This window comes from Hakea prostrata, chromosome 3 (assembly GCF_041222555.1).
Source record: "Hakea prostrata isolate BN-2017 chromosome 3, UWA_Hpros_2, whole genome shotgun sequence".
NCBI lineage: Eukaryota > Viridiplantae > Streptophyta > Magnoliopsida > Proteales > Proteaceae > Hakea > Hakea prostrata.
This window is the reverse complement of record NC_142602.1, coordinates 23,937,975-23,952,659: the sequence shown is the minus strand read 5'-3', so window position 1 is coordinate 23,952,659 and position 14,685 is coordinate 23,937,975. Positions and strand designations below refer to the sequence as shown.

The following is a 14,685-nucleotide window of genomic DNA, read 5'->3' as shown; positions in this document are numbered from 1 at the left end:
TTCAGAATTGAGAAAACCCCAGAAAGATTTTCGTTTTTCCATGTTCCCAAGGGTAAAGGTGAATTACTATTGTAATCAATAATTTATATTTCGCTGTTTACCCCAACCCTAACCCAGAATCTCTAGAGGGGGGTAGGTGGCAGGGAAAGAAGAAATAGGGTTGGGGAAAGGTGCTAAAGCTTTCAGCTTTGCCGGTTACATGCCGTTTTACTTCTCTGTGGCTCTGTGGGCTTATACTTTATATGCTCTATTGCACGCTTACCGTTTAGGTCTGATCCACGCTTTCCAGATTACAGTATCAACTTTCTTGCTTGCAGTACTGATGCTCTAAAGATGGAGACATTTTTCTGCCGCTGACAGGGACCCCGGAGAACGATGGGCGTTCCCACCATGAGAGCGATTGAATCAGAATTATTATTGGTATCACAACCACCATGATGTTTCAGAAAGTCTTGTTCTTTTCTCCTTATAGGCCAGTAAGCAATACTTAAGAAACAAAATTTATAGCAAATCTGATGAAATCACGCGGATTTGGATTGTCCACAGGAATTTTTTTTCGTTTTTTTTAATAATGAATCGCAAAACTTGTTCACTTCTAAGTCTTCAAATTCCAACGGTAAAGGGTTTTTTTTTTTTTTTTGGGCAACACCATTTGGATGGGATAAGAGTCATAAGACAGTCGATGATGTTGCGTAAGACCTCTGCAACCAATTGAATGATGGCCTTTTATAGCAGAAAACAAGTGTAGATGGAATGCAGCGAATGCTTACCCAAAAAGAAGAAGTGTACATAGAAGTATAGAACGAATTTAAAAAACTGCCATAAAAGAGATGAACTGACAAAAAATATTTGAATTCAAGATCTGGCATTAACAGGCCATCAGACCCATTGCTTTACAGTATTTCTGGAAAGATAAAAATATGAGGTGAGCAATCGGTAGAGTAGAATGCCCAGACAATCGAGTCCATTTACAACCAGACAATATCTGCATAGAGAATCCATGGAGCGATGGGTTCGGTCTTTGTCAGTCCATGGTGGCCATTTGGAGATAAAAACTGCACGGCGAGCACCATCCATCATAATACCCAGCAACTATGAATGGATAGTTGTGATTACCCCTGATAGACTTGCACAGCCCACGATGTTGGAACCTAACCCCTGTTTTAACAGTTACCAAAAAAAAAGACCTGTTTTAACAAGCCTTTTAGACCAGATGATAATTGTACTAAACAATATGAAAAAAAAAACACATAAGCCTGATGCCCAGAAGATTTGGAACATTACTGTCTTTTCTTTTTTCTTTTTTTAATTTTTCTGGGAGGGGGTTTGGGAGGGTGAGGAGAACAGTATGAACAAAACCACAGAAGCCTTACTCTTTCAACTTCCAATTTCATCGGAGAGATGACAGGAACGCTGTTATCTTTGCAACTTCCCAATTGAGTGCAAATACACAGAGACAGATATTACCCTGAAAAGAAAACGGGTGAGAGCAATCATATATGCAGATTCACAATTGAAAGACATGGGAGAATCTGCCAACAAGTTTTGTTTTTATTTTATTTTATTTTATTTTTAAAGGCAGTGGGGATGAAAAAGTTCCCCTCATGCTAGTTGAGTATATCATGCGTGCAGCGCATAAGACCATCATAATTCACACAGGTCCTACTAAATCTCAAGTGCTTCTGACAGCCAGGCATATGAAACAGGAACAGAGAATGAACATCACAAGGAACCAGCGGAACTTACAGTGACCCAAGGAAAAACGCAAGGGAAAGATGAAAACCAAAGAGAAAAACAGACACAAAAGCAGTGAGTAGCATCGCCACAGAAGTAGAATAAACCTGCAAATTAATAGGCAAACAAACATGTCAGTAGAGAATTTCTTGTGTCGGTAAAGTTCAAAGAGACCTGGACACCAATCATTGACAAGAAAGATGATTGGATCATGGCATTAACACAAAAAATGGAACAGCTATCAATTCCCATTTTGGAGAAAAATAGATGAACCAACAGACAAAATTCTGGGGACTCGCTAAACACAATTACATGGAATCATAATTCAGGCAAAATATCTTTTCTTCACAAGAATACCCTATGTCTATAGAGACCGGTTCTTAAGAGGCACAGATCCAATTCTTATGCCTTCCACTAGCCATGCTCTCTGCTCATGCCTTTGGAAGGCATGTTAAGTATCTGACTATTGCATGGGTAGGGATCTTAAAACATGAGATTGGATTTTTCAGATCAATTAGCTAATCCTGAAAATGATTTTTTAAACCTTCACTCATGACCAAAACATGTACCCTACCTGCTTCCAGCCTGAGATCATAAAGTTGGGCTGGGCACAAGCACTTCAAACTTGCAAACCTCACCCTCACAGTACCAGCAGAGTCAAATCTCTGGGACAAACTCAGTTTGTCCTAGTAAAGAATATCTGAAGATTCTATCCATATTCCACATATATCTGGCAAATTTCATTCCTCTATAGCTTCGATGAAGTTCAATAATCAGAAAGGCAATGGCTCCATAAGGTAGGATTTTATCAAAGACTATGACAAAGATGAACACTAGTTTTGTCTTTGCCGAATGGTGTATCATTGTGATGCAGATCCAGAGTTCTGAAAATCCTTTTTGGATTGCTTATGGGCCCAACTCCAAATGCACAACTCAAATGAGTAATTGGATGACAACACTGTAAATAACAGATTCGAAAGTAACAAAGAGAACAAACCAAAGTGGAATAGAGAAATTAATGAGAAGCAGTAATCTTAGAATTAGAAAGTTAAATAATGTCTGTAGAGCTTTGTCCTTCATTTTCAGGGAGCTTCAAAATGCTAGAAGGTTGAACGACACTCAATCAGGTTTGATTACCTGGAAAGGCAATGCAAATGGTCAGCTCACAACCAAGTCTGCCTGGGATGCTATCAGAAGAAAATTGGTAGAAGTAACTTGGTGAAGAGCTATCTGGTCCTCGGGTAATCTCTCTAAACACTCCCTAACTTCATGGAGGTGCCTAAGGATGCTTTGCCTTCAAGAGATCAACTGATCAAAAGAACCACTCAAGTGCACCTAATTGGGTGAGGATGGAGAGTTGGGATGACCTCTTTTAGGAGTGCACCTTTGGTGCGATGGTTTGGAAGGATATCTATGCAAAATCATCCAAGGAGGGAAGACCTCAGAAAAATGCAAAAGATGCTGCCATATGGGCTTGCAATTTTTTGAAGAAAGGGAAGGAGCATTGGAACTATTGGGAAGCGTGTGTTCTCTGCCACCATTGTCATCTGTGACAGAGAGGAGTTTCAAAATTTCTCAAAATTAGACTAGAACAAGAGATCAAGCGGGTAGTAGCGAGATGTAGAAGCTAGACGTGGGCCATTAGTTCTTACCAGAGAACAAAATGAAAATGAGAAAAAAGAAAGAGAGAATTTATGAAAATTAGAGGGTGCCAATCCTCATGGAGAATTAAGTTCCCAAGATCTGCTCCCCGGTTATAGACAAATGCAAAACATGGTTGCTTTGCATTTTGATGGATGGCTTACCAATTCAAATGCTACCTCTAGGGAGCCAATTTGGAAAGCAAAGTGAGATTCGATGATGGCATATGCAGGAAAAGGGTGAGACTTCAGTTCCGGCCATGGAGATGCTAGGTACTTATAAGGGAGTTCAACTATGCATTGGAAGATTGCTGGATGCGTTGATCAGATCAGACCCCAAGCTGGCAGTAGACACCATTAGTGGCAACATTCAAGGGCCTTGGAAGGTGCGAGCAGTGAAAGGTAAAAATCATCAGTTGATCTCCATGCTTAAGATGGAAGGACATTATGCATGTATGGAGAGAGAAAAACCAGCCACGAAAAATTGTGGATACAGAGCTCCAATGGACCCTGTGGGGTTTCCTGTCGAGCTGTTGGATCTCAGTAGAAAGCAGCCAGAGTTACAAATCTACTTTAGAGTGTAAGTGGGTTTCAGTGTTTGTTTGAGTTTGAGATAATGGCCAGAAGGGCCTTTGAGTCAAGAGTTTTTCCCCATCTGCAGGATTCTTAGAAACTCCCTTCTGTGTACTTGTTTCCTGAATAATATAAATTTGCTTATCAGAAAAGAGGGAGGGAGGGCGGGCGGGAGGGAGGGGGGGATACAATGACTGCATAAATGTTATAATGTGTAGTGACCGAGTTACCACAACTTCAGCTGCAAGTACACTAACATAATTCATTCAGTGGTATTGATGGAAAACAAATTGAAAATGTACCAACACCCTCTGTCAATCATATACTGATTAAGAGGCAAGAGAAGATACCAAGATATATGCCCACACATAATTCTCATATTCCATGGGTGCATAACCAAAAGCAATGTGGCATTTGATGCCTTACCTTCACAATATTATCAGCATACTTCATCACCATCGATACAGCAATTCCACTGCAACCAAACAAGTTCATGTCCAGTCATATTGATATACAACAGGGCAGTTAATGAATAAGGCTTCTGCTACACTTGATTAAGCCTAACGGGAAAAAAAGGAAGCTTCTAATGTAAATTACCTGAGGGCATGGTTGAGAATCATGAAAGTGGTAATCAATGAGTATCCATGAAAGAATCCCCTGAAAATTGAAAGGTTAAACTTTTGTAGAGCAGCTGAGATAAGTGGTTACAAGCATTATTTATGAAAACTAGACCAGGCATCAAAACCATCAACAGGGCCAATTCTCAGTTTGATTGGGCATAAATTTGCAAGACCTGGGTTGCGTAATGCAGATCAAATTCCAGATCCAAAACCATACTTAAATTGTAAATACAAATTGGATTTGGGTCAGATCCAAATATTGAGCTCAATTCCTTCATATACAGTAATTCACACATAGTGATAAACGTGATGCACAAACTTTAACCCAGGGGAAAAAAAAAGAAAAAGAACAAGAAAATCACAGCTAACAAATGTACCTACATACCAGTTATCAACCTAATGTGGCTAAGCATATTCTCACAGCTCCGATGGACCAAATATTATATTAGACTCGTGAAATCCAAGTAACTTCAAGGGTCTGAGATGAAGAAAAAAAATGTAAAAAGAACAAAAAGCCATTAAAATCCTGTTACTTCATCCTGTTACTTCATCGGGTACTATAGATTGCCCATGTGAGGTTTCCCACATTTCTCATGATGGACCAAATGTGCCTACACAGCAGTGTCAACCTAAGGTGGCTAAGCATGTTCTCACAGCTCTTATGGACCAAATATGATATTAGAGACTAGTGAAATCCAAGTAACTTCAAGAGTCTGAGATAAAACAGAAATGTAAAGAACAAAAAGAAATTAAAATTCTGTTACTTCATCTGATACTATAGATTGCCCATGTGAGGTTTCACGCATTTCTCATGTTGACCCCCTAAGCATCCACGTCTTACCCAGCTTCCTAACTAACATAAGAGATGGTAAACCAGTAGAAAGTAAATTATTAGTTCAAACTTACTTGTTTATGACTGCATCAAAATCCTGAGTAAAAATAGCAATAGCATTGAAGATCATCCCAAAGATATATAACCAGAAGTTCTGTACATTTATATTTCGTGAGGGGCGCTTTTTTATTATAGCCTGCAGAATGCACAAGGAAACTGACTAAATTCATGATCACTCAAATCAAGCAGTTTAGAGTCCAAAAACTTTGTCAATATAAAATGAAATGACACTATATAGGGGATTAGAGGTTCACCACAAGGATGCAGAGCACTGAAATGCAACAGCTTCATTTTACACTAATAGATTTCTGCTAGGCTAAACAGTCCAATATATCTAATCTGGTAGGGATCCTAAAGAAGGAAAAGAGAGAAAACAAGAGAGAGATGAATGCAATAGCTAGTGCAACTTTGGGTTGAGACTCTTACTATATCTAATAATAAATAATTAACGTACAATAAGATATAACCCTAGTTGGGGTATAAAAGGAAATTCATCATAAATAATCAACTTACTGTTCACGAGTACTATTCATGTTAACAATATCCACTAATACTGTTCATGACACTGTTTGCATGAACAGTATCTGTGGGAATACCCACATACTTTTGCTACTGAGCTATTTTGTGTCATCAAATCAGGACATTTCAATCTTGTTCCATGATCTTTTACACCATCCCACCCACCCCCAAAAAAAAAAGAAAAGGAAAAGAATAATTGTTACATGAACATATCTTTCTTTTTCTTTTTCTTTTTTTTTTATTTGGACGAATCATAACTAATATTTTCACCTAAATCAATCTGAGTATTCATCAATTACATCCTTTTAAGGCCTTATATTTTTGTATTTACAACTCTCTATAAACAATTGTAGACCCTAAAAGCTTCAGATTCTATGCTTCAACTAGTACCTCTGTGTAGACACCTGCGAAGCCACTTAGAAGTGCCATGACCTGCAAATGAAAAGAAAATTTGTGGATATCTCATTGATCAAATCATCCTAAACATAATTCCTTTTCTTCCTTCAGCTTATTGGGTAACTCACAATGGCCATTATCCAGCCTTGAAAAGGAGTCTGAAAAACACGATCAGAACTGCACGAAAATGCTATTTCATGAGGCACAGAGAGAAATTTGAAGTGCATGACAAAAATGCAGGCTCAGGTGCAAAAATTATCACCAAACTTTTAAAACATTGTGCAGCAGAATAGCAAGGAACCACAACAATCCACAACCAAGATGACAACTCAACATTGAAAAAGCAACAGTGCAGCAGAAAAAGAGACATTACACTAGAAAATTAGAAGAAACAAGATAGGAAAAGATTTTGACAGTTTGGAGCGTCCAAAACCTTTATAACTGTTCCTGTATATTGAAGTAATCTATGTTCCCCAGTCTACATAAACCTCTCATAACTCAGAAGAGAAAGGTTGACTTTAAAACCCTGAAACCCCTGTAACTCATATGGCTGTTGCCAAACTCCTGTATCACACTGTCCTGTCTTTTCCATACAAAATAGATAAAGGAGCTGAATCATGCATAATGGTAGTAACTAGAGAAAGCAAGCATATTTACTAAAAAGTTTTCGATTTAATCCAAAGAAAAACAAACATTCCACTTTTCAAGCTTACAGCACAAACAAGAAACATATAACCATCCATAAGGAATTCCCAAGTGATTAAACAGGATAACCCCTGGAGGGCAAGTATCGCAAAAAAATTAACTACAAAAAGTACCACCCTTCAAGCATAAAGCACAAACAAGGGACATATAAGCATCAATCAGGAGTTCCCAAGTGATGAAACAGAATAACACCTGGAGGGCAAGCTTAGGAAAAAGATGAACTACAAAAGCTACAAAAGTACCAAGCAAAAATTACAAAGAACCAATTATTAACTAGATAGTTCAGGTTCTCTGAATATTGAAATGATTGTTTAAATCAGTGTGGTACCTTGAAGGAGTTCAGGCTTATAAGTCACAAAATTACATCTTATAAATTAACATAGGGCAACACAAGCATATGGACAAAGTAAATGGAACACTTACGAAGAATCAAGCTGTGCTGTTGTGCAGCCTGCACATAGCAAAACAAAAGCCGCCCACTGAATCTCACTTAACCTGAAAGAAAAATTAATATGAACTATTGGTGACTAAGTTCTATTTTTTCATTCCACATTTAGACGATGGATCCCATTTTTTCATTTACCTTCCTTGTATTGATAAAAATAACAATCCTTTCTTTTAGACCTCTCACAAGAGTCAGAATCACATTTTCCCCCAACTATTGTCTCCAAAGCAGCTAAGCTTGAAGATAAGTTTTGCACTTTTTTCCATTCACTCTCAATCCAATTGGGAAATGGGTTTTGGTTTCAAAACCCCCTCCCTTAAAATAAAAGAACATACTTCCATGCCTAAAAAAAATTTCTATGATGGTCAAGAACCTTGAATTGAAGGTGGGCCTTTTGGTAAAGATCCCTCCATTGTGACCAAGCCACTGATTTGAGTCTGGCAAGAGCCCATCTGCAAAAGCAGGGTAAGGCTGCATACATGATACGTTATGACCGTCCCAGAGCCCACAGGCAAGAGCCTGATGCACTGGGCATGCCTTTTTGGTCAAGGACCCTGATTCGATGGCATTCATAACTTCAACATCAATTAAGATATCAGCCCAATAATTACCAGCGGGACTATGATAAAAACAGTTTATGCAGTCAAGGTAGAAACAAAAAATCAGATGGAAAGGTACGGAATCCTTACTTTTTCTTTAGTATGATGCAGTATAACACTCCAGTACTGATAAGATTCAGGTTCTTCAATATCTGGTAACCAGGAGCATCCACATATGCAAAAATATAGTACTGTAACAAGATACAGAAAATAGATCTAATCAAGTTTTCCCTCTAGAAAATATGACTTATTTATGCAAAAAAATAGAAAGCAATGAAAAATACAGAGCTGAGACTAAAAAAGAAAAGAAGGAAAGTCCATATGCTACCCGAAGTAAGTTCTTAACAAGATAGAGTGCCGCAGGAATAGGGTAAACAGAAACCTCATTGAATGATGTACTTAGCCTGAGAGACAACATAATGAGACATATAAGAAAACAAAGTACCTCATCTCTGATCCCAATCTACGAAAAGTCCACAAAATCATGAAACCAAGTAAAGAAATAAATCTGTCAGCCAGACTTGTTCCTATCCATTTTCTTCTTGCTTCACCTTTCCATAGTTTTTTCACCTATATATTGTCCAATTTGGTCAATCAAGCTTCTGAAGACTTTATTGAGCCCGTTGTTCGGTTTTAAGGATCCTAGGCTTCTTATATTTTAGTTTATATTGATTGGCCTCTTAAATAAACTCATACTAGATGTCTCACTCTGTAAAAGGGATAGAAGTATATCAATAAAATTGTGGGGATCCATATTTTATTGAACAAGTCAGGTCCAGAAAGAACAACTTTCATGACTTACTGTTAGTGGTAGTTTATGTTGTCTGGAGTCTTCAAAGGCAAGTATTCTATCAGTTTAAGTTAAATTGTTCAAGCAAGTTGAAGGGATAGTTGTTTATTCGGTTTAGAAATCCAAAAGTTGGAAACACACAAGAATTTGTGGAATTTTGAGATGGAAAAAAGTTTGATTTTGTAAACCTTAAAGTTTCTGCTGCTTCTCTGTCCTTTCTCTCTCCTCGTTGTTTTCCCCATGCCTTTTCCCTTATCCTTGTCCTTATGATTCCATGTCTTCTCTATCCTTGTCGCACCATTGCTGGCAGTCTCTTTGTCTCCATTTTAAAAGAAAACCCATCACCAGAAAATCCACTAATCAATCTGATATAGTATCAGAGCCTAACCTGGCCGTGGATACCTTTATTTTTAAGAATATTGTTTCCTTGCCTAAAGGGAGGGCATTGGTGCAATGGTTGGTGGACCTCAGTTGTAGCCAGTGGTCAAGGCACCGAAATAACCTTTCAACAAAAAAAAAATGCTGGGGCAGGACTGCATAGGAAAACTGCCCCCCCCCCCCAAAGGACTCATGCTTGCGCAGAGGCCTTCGCCACTAGGTTCGTGCTTTTTTCTTCTTCTTTGTTTCCTTGCCTAACAGAAAATTTGCTTTTTATTCATTGCCGAGGGGCAAACTTATAATTCTGTTTTGCAGTGCAGGGATGATATTTTAAAAGATGGGATTATCATTCACCAGATGGTAATGTTTTATTGCATTTCAGCTTTTTCATACTCTGATAGGGCTAGATGCCATGTATTTCCTTCTTCCAAGCACAGCATCCTGATTGTCTTTGATCATGAAGGAAAACTCATTAATTTAGAGCCTTCCCAACTAACTACTACACATCTTGAAAGGTTGCAGCACGATACCTCCTTAAAGTTAGTTGAAGTGAAACCAACATTGCAGCAACAAGACTTGAAGATAGCTACCACTTTGCCAATTGAAGTCCAAATAAGATGAGGATGCCCAAAAATATATTTCAATTTGAGTGACACCACTTAGCCTTACTTATAAGGAGATCAAGATGGTTGTTTTTCCTCTCCATCTAGAGATCCTAGACATCCGGAAGTAGACTGTTGCTCCATTGTATGAGAACAACTGAATTTCCAATTTCCATCAAATCAAAGTCAGTTTGCATTAGTTCATGTTTAGGGTAATGATCACCTATTCTAAAATTTGGGAGGTCTGTTTTAAGTTAGTTTATGTTTAGAAAGCTTGAAGGAATAGTTGCTTATTTGGTTTTAGAGTCCCAGAGTCAGTTAACTTGACCTTTGAAAACACGTTTTTAATCCTACATGAATTCTGAATTTCGGAATGAAAAATTAGTTAGTTTTAGCCAATATTAAGGCCGTTGCCTTACTCTCAATCCCTTCTCTCTTCCTTTCATGCTAGCAATTCTTGCAATTCCACTGCTAGCAGTCTCTTTCCTTCTACCTTAAAACAAAACCCACCAGCAGCAGATCCATTGATTAATCTGCATTAAAATCCCTTTAAAAGAATATAATAACTTGGACATCAAGATTCAAATACCAACAATAACCAACAAAACCATCCAATAACATGTTTAGATAATTAACGTATCAAATTTTGTTAGGCATTAGCAACACTTAAAGCTCACCCAAAAAAAAAAAAGTTAATACATCTTGGGGTGAATTAAAAGCCAAAAACATGGACTGATAAAAGCAATGCCAGAAAAATATGGACCCTATGAGAACAGTGCCACGAGAAGGTATACACAAATTGATTGCTTCAACATACAAAAACTCAAAAATAAGAATCTGAGATGCATTGCTAGAAGATGAAAGTTACATATCTCTCAACATAGCGCTGACGTGCATCTTGACATCTACAAATTAAAGGAAATGGGGAAAAAACATCTTACAGCAACAGCATTCACATCTCCTAATGGATGAGATTTTTCAAAATCAAGAAATGTGAATCCTCCAGCCGACCAAATTAATATCTAATGCTACAGCTCAAGAAAATACATTTTATCACCCAGTGTTCACGGAAATGGTGCCACAGAAAAAATAAGACCACATTCAGTAATTGGAGCATTTAACAAGTGAATGAGTGTGTGTGTGTGTGTGTGTGTGTGAGAGAGAGAGAGAGAGAGGGTCTACTTGTTATCTTCAGTAACACCCTCACGTCTCCAGATTCTTACTAGGGCTGCAAGTGACAGCGCACATTTTAGTGTCTCCACCTAATGCAAATAGGGAAAGAAAGATCAATATTAACATAGACTGCTATGGAAGAAAGACCACTGTCTAAAATGTGAAACTCTGCTCTATGGACGTCATTCAAAAAGGAAATTAATATGGTGCACACCAAGAAATTTGCAGTCGTCACACTGTATTCATACTTTCCAGCCCTTTTAGACCAGACAATCAATATTCCCTGTGAGCTTGTAAGTACAGTCAATGTGACTGTAACAATAGACCTGCATCAAGGAAAACAAGAAGGAAATCATCTTGATAACCTTTACTGGGGCCATGTTATATATTATTATGTTTCTAAGCACCTCTTACTTTAGCTTCCATTTGGAGCGGTTGCTCAAGGTGGCTACACTGTTGACAGGTCCTGCAAATTAGTAGAAGTTATTGGATTTAGGTAAGGCAGATAAGTGCATCAAGCAAGAGACAGAGGAATGTAGAGGAATTTGCTGCTTTAAGCTTCCATCCAAAGCAATAAAAGTACCAGTAGAATGAGGCTTTCCATGTAAGCTCTCAATATCATCTTCACCTGCATCCCCATCTTTGTCCTAAGTTATATTTCATTGGAAAATTCAGATCATGGTTAGCAGAAAAGTGAAAAGAGCCCAATAAATTTCAAGGGTTTCAAAGTTTGTAATTGAAAAAATGGTAAATTAACTTGATAAAGTGCCTTATATTTCCAAACTGATGCAAAATAAATGGTTCCCACGAATATGGCTCTTATTTCCTGCATTTAAAAGTGAACAATGAAGTCCACATATAAGTACGCTCAAGTATATCCATTTCAAATTCACAGGAACTCCCATGGATAAATCCCCACAAACAAATGTTCATCAACGACAAAAACACACATTCTAGTTTCATAAAGGCAGAGAAAGTAAGGGAAACTTGGATCGAAATACATGGAAAGAGCAGCCAGGAAAATCATCCATTTGACTGGCTGACTAAGAAGCAAGTCAGAAAATGAACAACTTAAATGTACAGCAACTAGACGTAGAGTATCTACTAAAAACAGTAAACCCTTACTTCAAACTACATAGACGCTACACCGAAAATTCATTGAAACCTGCGAAAGGAATCAGCTCCCACTTTAATTTTTCAAGTACAACCAGTTGTGGAACTGCCTGATCCAGAACCCAAAGACACTGGTAGCCTACAAAGATGTTCTGACATATATTTCAAGTTTCAAGAAAGAAGCAACTTAGAAATGGCACCGACGTTATATTTTGTACTGATCCAAGAAACCCAGATAAAAATTGGAAAAATTAACTAGAAAAATCATAAGTTTTAGCATGGAATCCCTGTCCTTCCGAGGTATGAGAAACAATAGTTTAGCCATTTCGCCCTAGACGCAGCCAAATCCAACTTCCTATACTTCGTACTAATCACTGAGTTCCAACCGAACACAAACCCCGGACAATTTAATTTACGATGTCAACCAAGAACGACTGTTGTTAGACATAAATTGCATAGTTTGATTTCGAATTGAATGTAGTGGTAGCAAACATTTCAATTCGATTTGGATAGTTGCGTGTTTGATAAGGGATGACAGGAGAAAACACACAGCTAAAAGAATCGAGGAGAAAGGATACCTGATCCTTGATTTTACGGTACTCCATTGAGAATGAGAAGCGGCAGAAATGCAATTTTCTGAGAGAATTCTTCCCAGATCTCCAACCAGGCAACCAGTCTCCGATGCTCTTCACTTACTCCTTTTACACTCGGAGAAGTGACGATGCTCTGTAATTCAGTTTTCTTCTTTAGACTCTATGAATTTCTTACATATAAAACATAAAAAGGGGAAGAAAATAATATATATTTTAAGACCAAATGCCATTACCCATTCTTATTGTCCTTCAATTGTGTTGAATACACTTTATTCAATAGATTCAGGGTATATTTTAATTTAATAAAATGTAGATTTTTAATTAAATTTATTAAATATTGTATATTCTTGTATATTACCAACCAAAAATCTCAATTTGTTTACCACAAAATAAAAAAATATATAATCTCTATTTGAAATTTTATAAGCATCTTCTTATGCATTTCGTTTTATCTTTTATAATTTATGATCTTTCTAATTTTTCTTTTAATTTGTTCAAAATGTTTGTTAACCATAAATGTTACAGTATAATATTTATAAGAGATATAGGAGATGGTAGACGCATGACTGTAGACATGCCATCTCAAATCCTCATTTATGAAATTAAGATAAATAAAAGAAAAACAGGTCGTTGATCTACATCTTTAGCTTGCTTGGTTTCCTTTCGAATTCCTGAAAAGATTAAAGAGAACTAAGATTGAAGAATGAGTTCTTACCATTGAAATTTTTTTACTTATTGCACTAGAGATTAGTTTCAAGCAAATATACCCATTACAAAGAGAGAACATCATTCATAGTTTTTTAGGAGAAGTGAGGATGCTCTAGAATTTAGTTTATTATTTAGACAGTATTAAAGATAAAATATTTACTCTTACATATGAAACATAAAAAGGTGAATATATATATATATATATATATATATATTCAGAAAAAACATCAAAATAAAATAAAAAAATTAGAAAAGACTAGGGATGCACAGATTATCTTTAGTAATTATGAACGTAATGTCCTGATGCTCTTTCCACACCATTGAGGTGTTAAAATGAGAATATTTGGCCATTTATAGAGCTTGGAGGGTTGAGTAGTATAGAAAAGTCGTTAGAATTGTGGGAGCCCACGATGCCTAGGGGTACCAACCAACTTGTCTAGGTTGAGATCAATTTGGTGTGACCCACAACATTATCAGGTTCCCCCTCACCAAATTGGGCTTCCCAAGCATTATGGGGGGAGCATCAAGTGTTGTCCAATCTTGTCAAACATCGTGAGTTTTATGTGTTGTTTACTCGAAAGAAAAATGGGGTTATTTGATTTTGTTTTTTAAGGTCTTTGAGATTAAGAAGTGTCCTTAATAGAGGTCAAGCATCTAGGGTTTCATATTCTATTGTCATCACCACAAGAGGGTGATAATTTTCACCATACACACTAGTACTATAAACATGGAGCTCTTACACCAAAAGAAAACATGGGGCTTATTTTCATATGTGAATCAAGTAATTGGAAGTGTGGTTTTAGGCACAATATTGTGGTGGTAGTGTAGTTGTGTAATCGATACTTTGTCTCAAATTGATATTATATTGGACAAACATTAATTTATACTAGTCATACCAAACGTTTTTGCTTTCAAATGCACTTTGATTATATATTGGTGTCAGAGACGTCTTTCAATGTGCGCTAGACACCTTGTTGTGTAATAGAAGACCTAAGTCTTCCCCATAGTGGTATAAGGATTACGTGACCTATGACCCATCAATGACACCCGCCTCCATTAGAATATACAAATTCTTTTTTATTGACATTTATCTCGGCCCCAAGAGTTTTTAAGATAGGGATAAAAAGATTTTTCAAAATAACATTCTTTTTGGTGAAAATTATTCAAGTTTAAAAAATTCAAAAATATTTGTCATTATCCTTTTC

At 37.1% G+C, this 14,685-nt stretch overlaps 1 protein-coding gene across 2 annotated transcripts; it reads right to left on the bottom strand.

Moving 5' to 3' along the window:
• Positions 1-491: 491 nt before the first annotated feature.
• Positions 492-12,956, bottom strand: LOC149021763 (CMP-sialic acid transporter 2-like). Of its 2 annotated transcripts, none has more exons than XM_089149958.1 (16): positions 12,758-12,956; positions 11,650-11,713; positions 11,481-11,532; positions 11,281-11,392; positions 11,076-11,155; positions 8,452-8,527; positions 8,214-8,314; positions 7,503-7,574; positions 6,503-6,551; positions 6,369-6,410; positions 5,474-5,595; positions 4,545-4,604; positions 4,374-4,422; positions 1,747-1,841; positions 1,374-1,468; positions 492-1,187 (listed from the first exon to the last, which is right to left on the bottom strand). In XM_089149958.1, the coding sequence occupies exons 1-15, from the start codon at positions 12,782-12,784 to the stop codon at positions 1,417-1,419; spliced, it is 1,053 nt and encodes a 350-aa protein (XP_089006084.1). In that variant the 5' UTR covers positions 12,785-12,956; the 3' UTR covers positions 492-1,187; positions 1,374-1,416. The 2 variants fall into 2 exon arrangements, with proteins under 2 accessions (XP_089006084.1, XP_089006083.1); XM_089149957.1 differs by having other exon boundaries at positions 496-1,158; positions 12,758-12,955.
• Positions 12,957-14,685: the final 1,729 nt, after the last annotated feature.

What these genes read in the sequence shown, in the direction of transcription:
- LOC149021763 (XM_089149958.1), bottom strand. Translation starts at nt 12,784, where the DNA reads ATGGAGTACCGTAAAATCAAGGATCAG. An exon ending in TTTGATGCAGTCATAAACAA is followed by an intron (nt 4,605 to 5,473) that starts GTAAGTTTGAAC and finishes TTCAATTTTCAG; the next exon opens with GGGATTCTTTCATGGATACT. An exon ending in ATGCTGATAATATTGTGAAG is followed by an intron (nt 1,842 to 4,373) that starts GTAAGGCATCAA and finishes ATTAATTTGCAG; the next exon opens with GTTTATTCTACTTCTGTGGC.